The following is a 13,089-nucleotide window of genomic DNA, read 5'->3' on the forward strand; positions in this document are numbered from 1 at the left end:
AGTATCAAACTTGCACAAAATGGGCTCGCTCTGACCATTGCTCCAAGTATATCTCATGTTCTGAAGATGGATCTTTTATAACACACATGAGTTAAGGTGTTTCTAAACTGGATGATACGGCTTCGATCCCCATTAGCGCAGTCATACACTGTGCATCCGAATAATGTCACAAGCAATAACCATAGCTTCAGTAATTAGTAGTAGTAGCATATAATACTGGTGTAGCCAGTCAAAGGAGGTTTTCAGGTCAAGCAGGAGACATGCATGCTGGCTGCTGCTGCTGCAGCATGCACTGACGGCAAGAGAGGTCAATACCCGTAATTCCCGCTACGAGTTCTCTGCTCGAGACGCAACACACAGCGGATCTTATTTTATTACACTGATGAATCAACAGCCTGTGGCTGTGGTCCATTAAACATTTACATGCATGCACACTGAAGCATGGATGCAAGAGAGAAAAACTGAAAAGGAACCTACGAGCCCTAGACAGACTTTACAGGAAACATACACAGGCCCAGCACTCCTTTTACCATGGGTGGATCTACCTGTTCCAGTGTAGTATCTCCAATAACTTTTTGCACTATCCTTTTCCTATCCAATTGAAATTGGTATCCAAATACGAAGAATAGAAGAAGAGAAAGAAACTGGGACCGCCACGATATCGCTCCATGTTAGTAAAGAAAATGGTCGATCATGTGGAAGATCACATCGGCCCCATCAGAGTTGAAGAAATAAGTCTTTACCTGCCACATGAAAGAAAATGAGAAAGAATGAATCAGTTTTTCCAGACAAGTGAATTTGCTTGGTAAATTTGCTTCATCAACTGTATCACATTTCAATTTTGGCACTGCAGCTTATTCCGCAAGCATCAACTCATAGTACGGGCAAGGATAGCCCTGTTCATTTTTCCTTTTGTGTTCTCAGGAAACAGAGTGGATACAGCTACCCAGCCAGTCATGCAAGTCGAGCTAAACCATGCTTCCATATCTTGCAGCTACTTATAACGCATAGGCAGCAAAGCTATCCTGAATAGGCATAAAATGGAGGACCAGCTGTTTTTGACAGCAAGGACTGCATCCGTATTTGGTCCGTGATAACCTACCTACCAACTTAAATGGTAGCCTTTTCTAGCTCTTGTGTCGGTAGAGCCATAAGCCCCACATCAACAACTACTACTATCATCAGAGAAGAATCTGTAGCATTCCGAAAATCAGCGGTGCAAGCAGTGACAGTGACAGTCTTGCAGTTATTCATTTAAGTGTGACCATTGTTCTAATGTCTTGCACTGACATTCTTGTCCTGGACAATAAGCATAATCTCTTGACTGCTGAAAATTTCTAGAAGAAATGGCAATGCTTAAACAAAACTAATGTAGCCAAGAGCTTTCAGCAGACAGATGCTAATGAAACTTTAAAATGTAGCCTTTGAAACGGGAGCTCTTTTTCCGTGCCAACATGTAAAGTAATCACAATGTAGAAACTTTTGTTAAACAGACATGAAGAACAAGGACCAGAAGGCCATGGGGTTTATAACATACCTGAATGGTGCTATGGGCAAAAATCCTTTGTCTGCTCCTCTTGAAGCTAACATCTACCCTTTCCCAAGGAATTCTATTCAGGCTTTTGAGCATTACCTCTGAAATAGAAGACAGATTAATTCAGTTAGAAAAAATATCGTCTTAATCATCCAGGAGAAACGGAATAGTATTGGATATAATACAGAAAACACTAAATAACAACAAAACTTCAGCTCCAATGCAAACATTAGCAAGCTGAAAGATATCATCATTAGAAACTTTACATTTATGGTTTCTACTGGTCTATTGAGTCCTTCGACAATAAACAGTACATCATCATGGAAAGTCCGGTACTACTATAATTCCAATTCAGTATCTTACCTTCCATTTCACTTGTTGTTTTTGCCTGATAAATCATTTCATCCGAAAAATCAACATCCCGAGCTTTTGGTTTTTCCACATATACAACATGTGGATATCTAACATCATCCACAAAATCTTCTTTCTGATGCCAGGGGATTTTGAAACATAAGAACCTTGTTACAGACCAAATATGGGCTGATAATAAATATAACATTACCTTGGGAAGTTCATGTTGACGGCGTATTGAAGATGTCTTCCAGCCAACAACGACTGAACTTTTAGTCAAGGCCACAAAATAGAGTTCTATAAATTCTGAACTGGTAAATAGATAGCCAAGATGTTTATATTGATCTGCTAAGTAGAAATATTCATGGCACAAGGATACAGTCTCCACAAACATTTGAGTAAGCAACACAGCGCTTGAAAGAACGAAGAGCTGATCTGCACATAGAAACAAAGTATAAGATATGCTGAAATAAGGAGATCCATTTCTGTAGTTATTCATCTAAAACAACATTTATAAGGCATACATGAAATGGAGATCTCCGTAATCAGTAACCATCTGAAGAAGTAATGGTGGCTTCTCATCTTCAACATCCTTTATAAAAAGATGTTTTCCACTTCTCCCAGCAAGCCAAGACATACCAAAAGCCATCTTTTCCAATCTATAGGAACCACGGAGAAGGGGCATCTGCGTGTAGCAATTAACAATGGAATCAATTAATCTGCATATCCAGTCAATCTGTCAGTTTGTCCACCATCTATGAGATGCACCCACTAGAATCAGAAAGCTACTAATTCCCAGTCATGGATATTCGGAGGAAAAAAGTTGCACATATTTAATCCATAAAAAAAAAAGGTAACACGGAGAGGTATGGTGCAACCAGGTGAATGAAATGGAAAAAGGAACTTAAATCGAAACGGCATAACTGAATTTACATCAAACTAATACCTTTACTGAAGTTCATACTTGCCATTAATATAGTAATATAATGCAGGGATATGTTGGTTTGTCAAAAAAAAAAAAAGATATCTAGTTATGCAAGTTCAAATTAAACCACAGTAGGTTGCCATCTGGCCAAGGCTTCATATAAAGGCAGAATGTACTGCAAAATTTGTAAGTAACCTGTTTATGTGATCTTGTGCCAAGGTGTGGTGTTGCAAAAGTTATAAAGTTCATGGGCTCCAAACCAGCAACCTTGCCTTGACCCATCGGTTGCTTGCTAGGAGCATCATTGACATCCTTCTCATACTCCTCATGACTATCAGTTTGTGTAGCAGGTTCATATAGTAGTGCAATGGCGTATCTTGCAATCAACCCACCCAATGAGTGTGCAACAAAGGAGATCTTCTTAAGTTCTGGTCTACACTGAACAACTGAAATCACCTAAAAACACAAAATATAGGTTAATTTGAAGAAGGAAGACCAGACAGAGAGTAATAGGAGCTGATATAATGATAACGCAAATAAAGGTGTGCTTTTCAGTAATCAGCGGTGGGGGGATTCCCCATCTGGAATAGTAAAGGTTTTTTATCATGAAAGAGAAGTGTAGAAAAAAAATGTAGATTAAAGATCATTCAGGCTAGCTCAGCTCTGTATATTAATTCTTCCAATATGAATTTATCAATACTCACCTCCTCCACTAATCTCCTTCCCATCACATCAACACCATCAAAAGTTCGAGTTGCTGAGTTGCATCCACTGCCTGTGCCACACAACAGAACAATCCCATTTATTTCCTCCCACAGGGGATATGCCATTAATGATGCTGTGACTACTCAATTCTCTATCCAAAATTGTGGTCCATTCCCAACTGAAAGAGTACTAGTTTGGTGTTGGAACGTACTTGCACATAAATAGTAGTAAAATACTTTAATTAATGCTGTTAAACTTACAGTGAACAACCACATCCTCAGGGTGTTTTCTGATGAAATGTTTTGCTGCGTAACCCCAATTGTCTGCACTGCACCGTAGAAAAGGCAAACATATGAATGCAAAAAACTATTGGAATAGATGTCTCCTCACAACATGACACAACTGCATGATAGTAGAAACTAAGGTAATATGGAAATAGATGTCTCCTCAGAACACATAATAGAAACTGCGTATTAGAGTAAGCTCACAGCTCATTCTAGACATTAAGGTAAAATTGAGGATTTTGCACATTGTTACATGTCTTGAGCACTCGCACGCCTTCTGTTTGTGAGTACGGCTGCATGTGAAGTGTAAGCAGTGAAGTATCACTGCCATCAAATTAAATACTAGTGCACATTGAAACCTAATTAGAAGGTAGGAGCTTGAAAGTCAAATTCTGCAGCCTACTAGTGTATTCGTGCAGGTTTACAGACATTTCACATGGACAACATGAACCAAATAAGCAGTCTATATACTCTGTATATCCCCAAGACGCCAAGATTACAGTTGCATGCCTCACATTATCATGTGCTTATACATTTACTGACTATTTCATAGAACAGTGACCGCGGATTTAGGCCTAGTTCCAAATAGTCCACAAGCATCAGTAACCGTTAAGAAGAGTATCTGGAACAAATCCCCATTTTTTTATGTTTCTGTAGAATATACGAATGTTTATATCTGTTATTAAAACGACAGCTTTGACAAGATTCAGAGCAACTTGTGTAGTTCATCAGGTAAAGGGCCAGACTGATCGATGGCTTCAAAGTTCAAACCAATCCTAGAATTGCCCACTATTTTGTCAACAGAGCCTTTATTGGCGTGTGATTGGCCCGGGGTTAGTGAAAAGCGGTAGAAACAAGAAGGGGAGAAAAAAAAGGTGGAAACAATCACCTGCCGACGATCCCATTGACCGTCACGATCAGATGCGTCGGCGCCCGACTGCCGCCCCCGCCCCCCTCGTCGTCGGCGCCGGAGCCCGAGGGCCCCTCGTCGGCTGCGGACACCGTGAAGCACCCGGGCCGCGGGAGGCACGCCGCCGGCAGCCACCTCCTCCTCCCCTTCTTCTTCTCCCCGCCCTCCCCCGTCGCCATTCCGACTTGGATTCGACTTGGCCGCGGGCGCCGAGGCTCGCCGAATCAGAGAAAATCGGCCAGAAGTAGAACTTGCATCTACTACTCTGCTAAAGACGTGGGTGCTGATGCGGCGCGGGAGCTCAACCGCCTGGTGGGTTGCTTCTGGCTGGCTTTCTGCTTCTGTTTGTTTGTGGGTTGGGGCCTGGGGTGGGTGGTGGAGGTGGATCACCACTTCACTCCGCGGACCGGCTCACCGGCAGTCCTTCCTTCACCTTTTCCCCGTGGTCTTCTTTTCTCCGGTGATGGGATCAGATCGCAGGATGATGCGCCGTCGTCGACATCGCAACATTCGAGAAGCGATGTTGCCCGCTAAAGCTCTCCTTTTTCTTTGACGGGGACCTCGTCGTCGACGCCCGGATATGCGTCTGCTCGTGTCTTCCCTCTAGAATCCGTTATATCGTCGCATCAGGATAGCTGCGCCCGTTCGGATAAAAATCCGACTGTAGCTCTAAGAAGGACAGGGAACAAGTATACTCCTAGATGGCAAATTTTTCCTTCTCTAGATCTGGGAATACTATACTCGTTCGTTTGCCGCCGTGGATTTGTGCGCATTTGACTGACCATTTCAGCTTTTCTGGAACTAATATCATTTTCTGACCAGGCGGCTTGTACTAATAATTGGTGAACTAATTCAAGGGTCACCGTTAGGCCAGCAACCCAAGGGAAATAATGCGCATTGGCATTCAGAGATTCAGACCACTCTATGCATACCAACCATACCAGTCAGCAATTGCGCATTCACCGTTCCAAATCTATGTAGCACACACCAATTTGCAACTCTAGAAGCTCAGCAATTGACTTCTATGTAACACACACCAATTTGCAACTCTAGAAGCTCAGCAATTGACTTCTTTCACCTCTAGAACAAGTGGACGCCAATTTCGTAGAAACCAACAGCAATTTCGACCTCTTGCAGCTCCATTGATGACGGTATAGGTCATGACGACCTGCCTTTAGCACAAACCTGACGGACGCATCAACCTAGATGTCTCTGATTTCTCCCCCCTTCCTTTTTATTGGCCCGTCTGAAACCTGGAATCTTACCTGCTTCTGCTTGAAGGTCATTGTCTAAAAACATATGCTGCAACGTGGAAAACGGACACATGTTATTACTAATACATGCATACAATCCATAACTTTGTTTATATCCAGACCAGCTGCTCACATCTGATCTCAGCGCCTCAATTTGTGAATGCCAAACCCAAGTTCAGCTGTCGGTGCTCTTCACAGCAACAGGCTCGCTGCAATAAGGGCAGTTCCCGAACAGAACATCAAACGACCTGCGGAGAACACACATGAGGAAAAAAAATAAACATCAGAGATGGAGTACATTGCACACCAATCCAATGCGTGTGGTGGGAAAAACAATTGCTTCAGGGTTTCATCCTTTCGACGTACTGCCTTGTTGTGGTAATGGTGCGCAGCCAGTCTCTCAGGCACACCGAGTGGAAGGCTCTGCTGCAGCTAGGGTTTTCGCACTTGTAGTCCGCCGCGCACCCGCTCTGAGTCCCGAGTTCGTCGTCTTCATTCAGGAGAAAGACGCAAGACGTTATGGTCAGGGAACTACGCTACAGACAGAAAAAGGTTGCAACCAGAGGCGGAATAGACTGGCTCACCGACTGGCAGATGCGTGGCGTAACATATCCCACAATCAGCTTGCTGGTCATCTTTGATGCACATAGAAGGGGGTTGCGGCAGTGCAAAATCTAGGACGGTTGACAGGTTTTCATGGAACTTTTTGTCAGCACTCCTAGTATCAGATAAAGATATTTGTAACACCTCATCGCATGGCCACCACTATAATACTAGATAAATTTCAGTTACGCACTCCTAGTTCAATGTTATGCAAAGAGTACTCATACCAGCAGCAGAGTTAAAGCAGAACTAACTTCAATCTGCTATAATATATCGGAACAGAGTACTTTCGATCTGAACATGACATATTCTGGTAGCATATAATATTACTAAATAAGTAGAAAAGGTACAGTACATCACTTAATGCAGGAAACCTGAGAATATACCATCTTTTACGATTTTTTCTCCAATTCTTTATCAGCCTTTCCAGTTTCCCATCTGTGCCTAGGAAGCGGCACCTGGAAAATTTGTTGACGATCAACAATGATGCTTGAATTTTCATGTACAGACTTGACATCTGAGCTTACTCTGGTAAAGAGTTGGGCTTCTGTGCATCAACGTGTAGTAAAATATAGCAATCATCACCCAAAGCTATGCGACGATGAGACATAGCATATGTCGGCTTTGTAGGATCGACAACCCAAAGGGCCTTGTCAATGCCATCCATTGTAGACCAGTAATCTTGCAATACCTTCAGGTGCTAATTGTTTACACAAAACACAATAAGTTGATAGGTTATTACCCATAAATATGCAGCTCATGAGTTGGAAGTGTAAGAAGTGGAACTAATGAAAAGATGGAAAATAATATCTCCCCAACCTCTTGGAACTGGCAGAGAACATCCTTCAGTCTTGAGCTTTTTGACCACTGTAATTTGGGGAGATAAGGAACATCCTGTAAGAAGTAGACACTCATATAGCTTATGTGATCCTTCCGAAATATCTGACATTGCACAATACGGTGAAAACGGTTCTGACAGATGCTTTGAAAATTAGATGAAATGTACCGCGGCAATTGAAGGAGGGCATGTCGGGTAGTTCATGGGCAGTGTGATCTCCAGTAAATGGTGCCGTCGCTGCTCATCCCTGACAATCAGAGATGCCACAAGACATAAGTTTACGTAATGCAAATGCAATCACAGAACAGAAACACTGCATGCATTGTGAAAGGAACTTCGTGATATCATCCTATCCAAGCTACAGCTCAAAGTTCTTGATAAACGGTAACCTGTCAACCTGATAGGAACAACGCATGAAATTCAGTTAGTTGTTCGTGCGCAGGTGCGCTAAGTCTGATGATAGTAGTGTCACCGAACAACAATTACTTCACTCCAAGCCATCAAAACATCAAATGCACAAACATCAGGCATCACGGAAACGTCAGCCAGACAAGGCAAGAAATCCCTTACATGACGCGGAAGGTGAGGCACGACACGCCATCATCGCCTGCGGCGCTCACCAGCTGCCCCCACCCGACCTCTTCGATCTGCGAGCACGAAACGGTAACGCGGGATCACCTACGAGACTACCACGCCACTCGCGGGCAGCAGAAAGCGAGAAAAACGATCGGCCGCGCCCGGTGCGGCATTTCGTCGAACGGGTGGCGCACCTGCGCGAACACAGAGCTGTAGAACGCGGACGGCCTGCGCGGGCGCGGCGGCCCTGCTTCCCCCTGGAATTCCTGCGCAGGGCACGGGTGAGCTCCGGCATCGCGCGAGAGGGTGGCGAGTAGCACCATGACTCGAGAGGGCCAACCGCCGCCGCCGTCGCGCGCCCACCGCTTCCGCTCGCCGCGGCTTGAGTTTGAGCGAACGCACGGCTTGCCTTTTTTCTTTTTGAAATACGCACGGCTTGACCAAAACTGGCCAACCGGGCCGGCCCATGAGCATGCTGACACGGCCTGTCATGGGTCAGACATGGCACGGGCTAAACGGGTCAGGCCTGGCACGCGGCACACCTTGGACCGTGTCTCGGCCCGGGGGTTGGATATGTGGGCCAGCACGACTTGACCCGTTTAATTAAATATCTAGATTTTTTTACATATTCCCCTAATATACAGCTTAATATGCCTATAAATGAACCCAACAGGTTGAAAATATGTAACCGAGCGTGCTAAACGGGTCACCATGTCGATTCGTTTACTAACTAAGCCGTGTGTGGGTTTGAAGGCGCAGCACACGGGCCGACACAGCACGACATGTTTACTAAACGTGCACCCATGGGCCGGGCCGACCCTTTTGGCCTGATTTGGACTTGTCCAGAATCGAAGAGAGAGGATCTGACATTCGAGTATAGGGCTTGCCGGCCGACCCAGTATTGTCTTGGCGGGCCAGTTCTGCAGCTGGCATCATTGTGCAAGGCACAACCCATGTATGGCAATTTAGATTTTTTTTAACCGGCTAATGTAGGGCAAAACACACCACAGCCTTTTCTTTTATTTCATAACACACATTACGATGTACATGACTAGTCTACTCGACAAACACAAAACACAATGTACTAACCTCAAGGGGGTAAGAATGAAACCCATTTTAAGAGGTCATCCCTAAAACTAGCCTTAGTTCTATGAGCTAGTAAGGAAATGTCATGCATAAAGTTTGCCTTCCATCTGCTAAATCTAGGATGCTCATTTATGAATACTTTTGCATTTCTTATAGTCCAGATGTTTCAGCAGGCAGTGAAAACCACTTCAGTGAAGAAAGGTTTTTGGAAATCCCTCCTTGCACATATGCAAATGTCCCACATGGAGTCCCCCTGCCATTCAATTTGTAGGTAGTTCCACACTCTCGTGCTAAACATGCAAGTGAAGAACAAATGATCCGTGTCTTCCTTGATCCTTGCATGGCATAGAACACACAGGTTAGACTCACAAACATTCCAGTGCCTTCTCTCCAGCATGTCATGTGTGTTTAACCTCTCCATGATCAGCATGTCCTAACATTTAGATTCATGGTCCATTTCGCTAGTGTGCATCCCCTGCCCGTCGATTGATTGATTTACTCCGCGAGTATGGATCCTTGTACGACAATATTATTGTACCATCTATCTAAACCATTCAGTTTACGTCAAAATTCATGCTATTTTTATATAGAAATTCTTGTTTTTATCTCTTCCAAATAAGAGAACATTTAACCTTAAGACTTTGTAGGTTAACTATAAACAAGAGTCACTCTTTGTATAAAATGATTCCAATTTTCTGATGAAACATAATTTGTTAAATTTCAAATTTTGAATGAGTTGATCTGCAACGTTTCGAGTTCAATTATTCTGTTATTTGGATGAAACGAAAAGGCCAAGTTTTATTGCACTAAGTTTGATGCAAAAAATGGACGGCGAGAATAGAAGGAACAATCACATATTTCCATTAACCCCGTGGCACCGTGTCAACATTGTTGTCCCTCTCCCCTGCCACAACGACATCGTTCACGACCGCATCGTCGTCGCCTGACGGGAGGTATGTGCATACCCTTGCTAACTCTCTTCGGTATCATCTCCTTCCATCTCATTGTGTCTTTGCGTACAGATCAGATCCTTCGCCGCGATTGTTATCCCTTGTCGGTAATGACCTAAGTACAAATCGAATTGTAGACCAATGGTAAAGCATTGCTCCCCTAACAATGCACTATTAGAAGAAACTAGCATGGTCCCTCCACACCAGATGGATTTTCGACAAAGTTCTATTGGAAGTGTTGGGATATTATTAAAGAGGAATGCCCATGTTCCATGCTCTTTTTAGTGGCTAGCTTTAACTTTTTAGGCTTACCTTCGAGATAAATACTTTGTTGCTGAAGTAGGAGGAGGCATTTCGCATTGAGCAATTCAGACCGGTCTATTTGCTCAATTTAGCTTTGAGATTTTTCTAAAGTGGGTACTAATCACCTCATGCAAACTACAATATACTCTCGCTTAGCCGACTCAAATGGCTTTCATGCTTGGGAAAGACATGTTAGAGGGTGTTTTCTTGTTGCATGGAACCTTGCACTAAATTCACTCAAAGAAACTTGATGGGGTTGTATTCAAAGTGGATTTCGAGAAGGCTTATGATAAAGTTAAGCGACCTTTTCCACAACAAGCCATGCATATGAAGAGTGTTGATGCGGCCTACAGGAAGAAGGTTGAATCCTTTTTACAGGAGGGTCGTGTCGGGATCATGTTTAATGATGATATAGGTCATTATTTTCAAACGTAAAAGGGACTGAGGCATGGGGATCCGATGTCCCCTGCCTGTTCAATGTCATTGCAAATATACTAGCAACCTCATTGGCAGGGCGAAAGAGGTCGGCCATGTAGGATCACTCATTCCTCCTCTTATGGATGGGGTGTCCATACTATAATATGTTGATGATACAATTATTTTCATGGCATGACATGTCAAAAGTTGTTATGTCTCTCGAACAACTGTCTATTTTGAAAATAAATTTCCATAAAAGTGGACTATTTTGTTCTGGGTGTGCTAAGGAGGAACATGAAAACTGTAGACATTTGTTGTCCTCTAGACTTGGATTCCTAACTTCTAGTTATATAGGGATCCCAATTCATCACCAAAAGTTGACCAACACATGATCAATTTGACAAAAGCTAAGATGTTGGAAGGAAAAGCTTATATTATGACGGACGACTTATTCTTATTATGTGTGTACAAGCAGGCTCATGTTCATGTTCTCCTTCTTTGAGGTACCCATAGGGGTACGAAAAAGATTGGACTTTTACCCATTGTGATTTTTTTTTTGCAAAGTGATGAGAATAGGACTAAGTACCGACTAGCTAAGTGGGAAATACTTTGTAAACTGAAAGACCAAGAGGACTTGGGTATTGAGAAGTAAATGGTTATATTGGCTTTCGGTAGAGGAGGATGGGTGTGGTTATATTGAGGAAATCGTTAACTAGTAGCTGTTCGGTTGGCTAGCGAGTAGGGGAATAATAGGCTAATCGGCCATTTAATCAGTTAATCGGGCGATTTATCAATTAATCGGCTACTCGGTGACCCAACGAGTAGGGATTAATCGTCAAGTTAACTGGTTAATCAGACGAATTCTTGAACAGGGGTTATAATTACTTCATAAGAAATATGTGCATTCAGAAAGTCTAGCACAAGTTATGATGCGGCCGGATGATTCTCCTTTTTGGAAGGATTCGATGAAGACAAAGGTCACTTTCTTTAACATGAGCAAATTTATCGTTGGCAATGATCGTGCCATTAGATTTTGGGAAGATACTTGGCCCAAGGGGAGATGCCTTTTGACTTGCATTATCCAACAATTTATAATATTGTATGATGTAAGGACGCCTTTGTGGTTACAATTTTAGGTTCGTTCCCCTTAAGCATTCAGTTCTTGCGGGGTACTAGTGACGGAATGATGAGATAGATGGATACATTTAGTGTGTAGGTTGGTAGAGATCAGACGTATTTTGATTCAGATCTGTGTGTTTACTTGACTAAGAGCAAATCCCTAGGTCACACGATATTTGGAAATTATAGTGTCATTAAAGATTAAGGTCTTTATATCATATGTGCACAAGGGAGTGATTTTGACAAAGAACAACTTCGCGAAACATATGTTATTTTTGTGGTTAAGAGGAAACGATTCAATATTTGTTTTTCAAATGCCTGTTAGCTAGGTTATTGCAGCGAACAATGCATGTGTCGTTTAATGCTTTTCCATCGAGTAACATATTTAATTTGTTTGACAAGTGGTTAATTGGGGTAGAACCTAATACAACGACACAAATCCGTGTGGTGGTTTCTGCATTACTTTGGGCCATTTGAAACTATTGGAATGGTGTTGTTTTTAATCAAAGTAATATCACATTTGATTGCAAGTTATCATCCAGACATCTATATGGATTCATACGTGGTCATTACTCAGTCATGCGGAAATCAGGAAATGCATGGCCTTTGGAAGCAACCACACAAAGACTGTAGCACGAGATACATACAACCGATTTAGATGGTGATACAATAATAGGATAGATGTGTTAGTCATCTTGTTCTATTTTTGTCGATTGTACCATTTTTCTTATGTACCTTAGATTACTTTCGTACTTTTTTTTATATATTACTTAATAAAATGGTTGTGTGCATCGCTTGATGCATAGGCCGGGGGTAATACTCCTTTTTGAAAAAGGCCAAAATAAGTTTATAGAAAAATTTACAACATATGTAATACCAGAGTAGTACCACTAGATTCATCATAAAAAATAGTTTCATATCATATACTTTGATATTGTAAATGTCCATATGTTTTTCCTATGTAGTTGATCCAACTTTTGTCAAATTTCATAAAGTTTTACTTAGGAAAAATCCAATATTTACTACATTGTAGCAATGAGTATGAAATAATAAAATAGTATATGTGCAAAGTAGAATTTATGGAAATTCTTTATACATCGATGATTGCTATAACGCTATGTTTGGTTGTCTCTATTGGAGGCCTCCGTATTCAATTGGTTTTAATACCAATTTGGCAAAGAAACTGTAATGCACATGAATATGAATTCACTTGTTTGGATGCTCATTGAATTGGC

General features: G+C 42.3%; 2 protein-coding genes across 3 annotated transcripts; both read right to left on the reverse strand.

Moving 5' to 3' along the window:
- Positions 1-345: 345 nt before the first annotated feature.
- LOC123447642 (lipid droplet phospholipase 1-like) lies at positions 346-5,548 on the reverse strand. 2 transcript variants are annotated; one of them, XM_045124254.1, is made up of 10 exons: positions 4,689-5,548; positions 3,776-3,843; positions 3,515-3,585; positions 3,078-3,266; positions 2,410-2,570; positions 2,265-2,320; positions 2,097-2,149; positions 1,898-2,021; positions 1,538-1,635; positions 346-743 (listed from the first exon to the last, which is right to left on the reverse strand). In XM_045124254.1, exons 1-10 carry the CDS (start codon positions 4,886-4,888, stop codon positions 672-674), a joined length of 1,092 nt encoding a protein of 363 aa, XP_044980189.1. In that variant the 5' UTR covers positions 4,889-5,548; the 3' UTR covers positions 346-671. The 2 variants fall into 2 exon arrangements, with proteins under 2 accessions (XP_044980189.1, XP_044980188.1); XM_045124253.1 differs by having other exon boundaries at positions 3,006-3,266.
- An 86-nt stretch (positions 5,549-5,634) lies between these two features.
- On the reverse strand, positions 5,635-8,395 carry LOC123447643 (E3 ubiquitin-protein ligase FANCL). The gene is made up of 10 exons (XM_045124255.1): positions 8,174-8,395; positions 7,974-8,050; positions 7,572-7,650; positions 7,385-7,459; positions 7,093-7,265; positions 6,952-7,023; positions 6,547-6,680; positions 6,329-6,452; positions 6,096-6,210; positions 5,635-6,011 (listed from the first exon to the last, which is right to left on the reverse strand). Exons 1-9 carry the CDS (start codon positions 8,300-8,302, stop codon positions 6,138-6,140), a joined length of 936 nt encoding a protein of 311 aa, XP_044980190.1. The 5' UTR covers positions 8,303-8,395; the 3' UTR covers positions 5,635-6,011; positions 6,096-6,137.
- Between the last annotated feature and the right edge of the window lie 4,694 nt (positions 8,396-13,089).

The sequence above is a fragment of the Hordeum vulgare genome, chromosome 4H (genome assembly GCF_904849725.1).
Source record: "Hordeum vulgare subsp. vulgare chromosome 4H, MorexV3_pseudomolecules_assembly, whole genome shotgun sequence".
In the NCBI taxonomy this organism is placed as follows: domain Eukaryota; kingdom Viridiplantae; phylum Streptophyta; class Magnoliopsida; order Poales; family Poaceae; genus Hordeum; species Hordeum vulgare.

Excerpts from the sequence above, each read along its gene's own strand:
- LOC123447642 (XM_045124253.1), bottom strand. The coding sequence starts at position 4,888 with ATGGCGACGGGGGAGGGCGGGGAGAAGAAGAAGGGGAGGAGGAGGTGG. Across the intron at positions 3,844-4,688 it reads GTCAATGGGATCGTCGGCAG|TGCAGACAATTGGGGTTACG; the intron begins GTGATTGTTTCC and ends TCTACGGTGCAG. Across the intron at positions 3,586-3,775 it reads TGAGGATGTGGTTGTTCACT|GCAGTGGATGCAACTCAGCA; the intron begins GTAAGTTTAACA and ends TGTGTGGCACAG.
- LOC123447643 (XM_045124255.1), bottom strand. The coding sequence starts at position 8,302 with ATGGTGCTACTCGCCACCCTCTCGCGCGATGCCGGAGCTCACCCGTGC. Across the intron at positions 7,460-7,571 it reads GCCCTCCTTCAATTGCCGCG|GATGTTCCTTATCTCCCCAA; the intron begins GTACATTTCATC and ends TACTTCTTACAG. Across the intron at positions 6,453-6,546 it reads CGCCACGCATCTGCCAGTCG|ACGACGAACTCGGGACTCAG; the intron begins GTGAGCCAGTCT and ends TCCTGAATGAAG.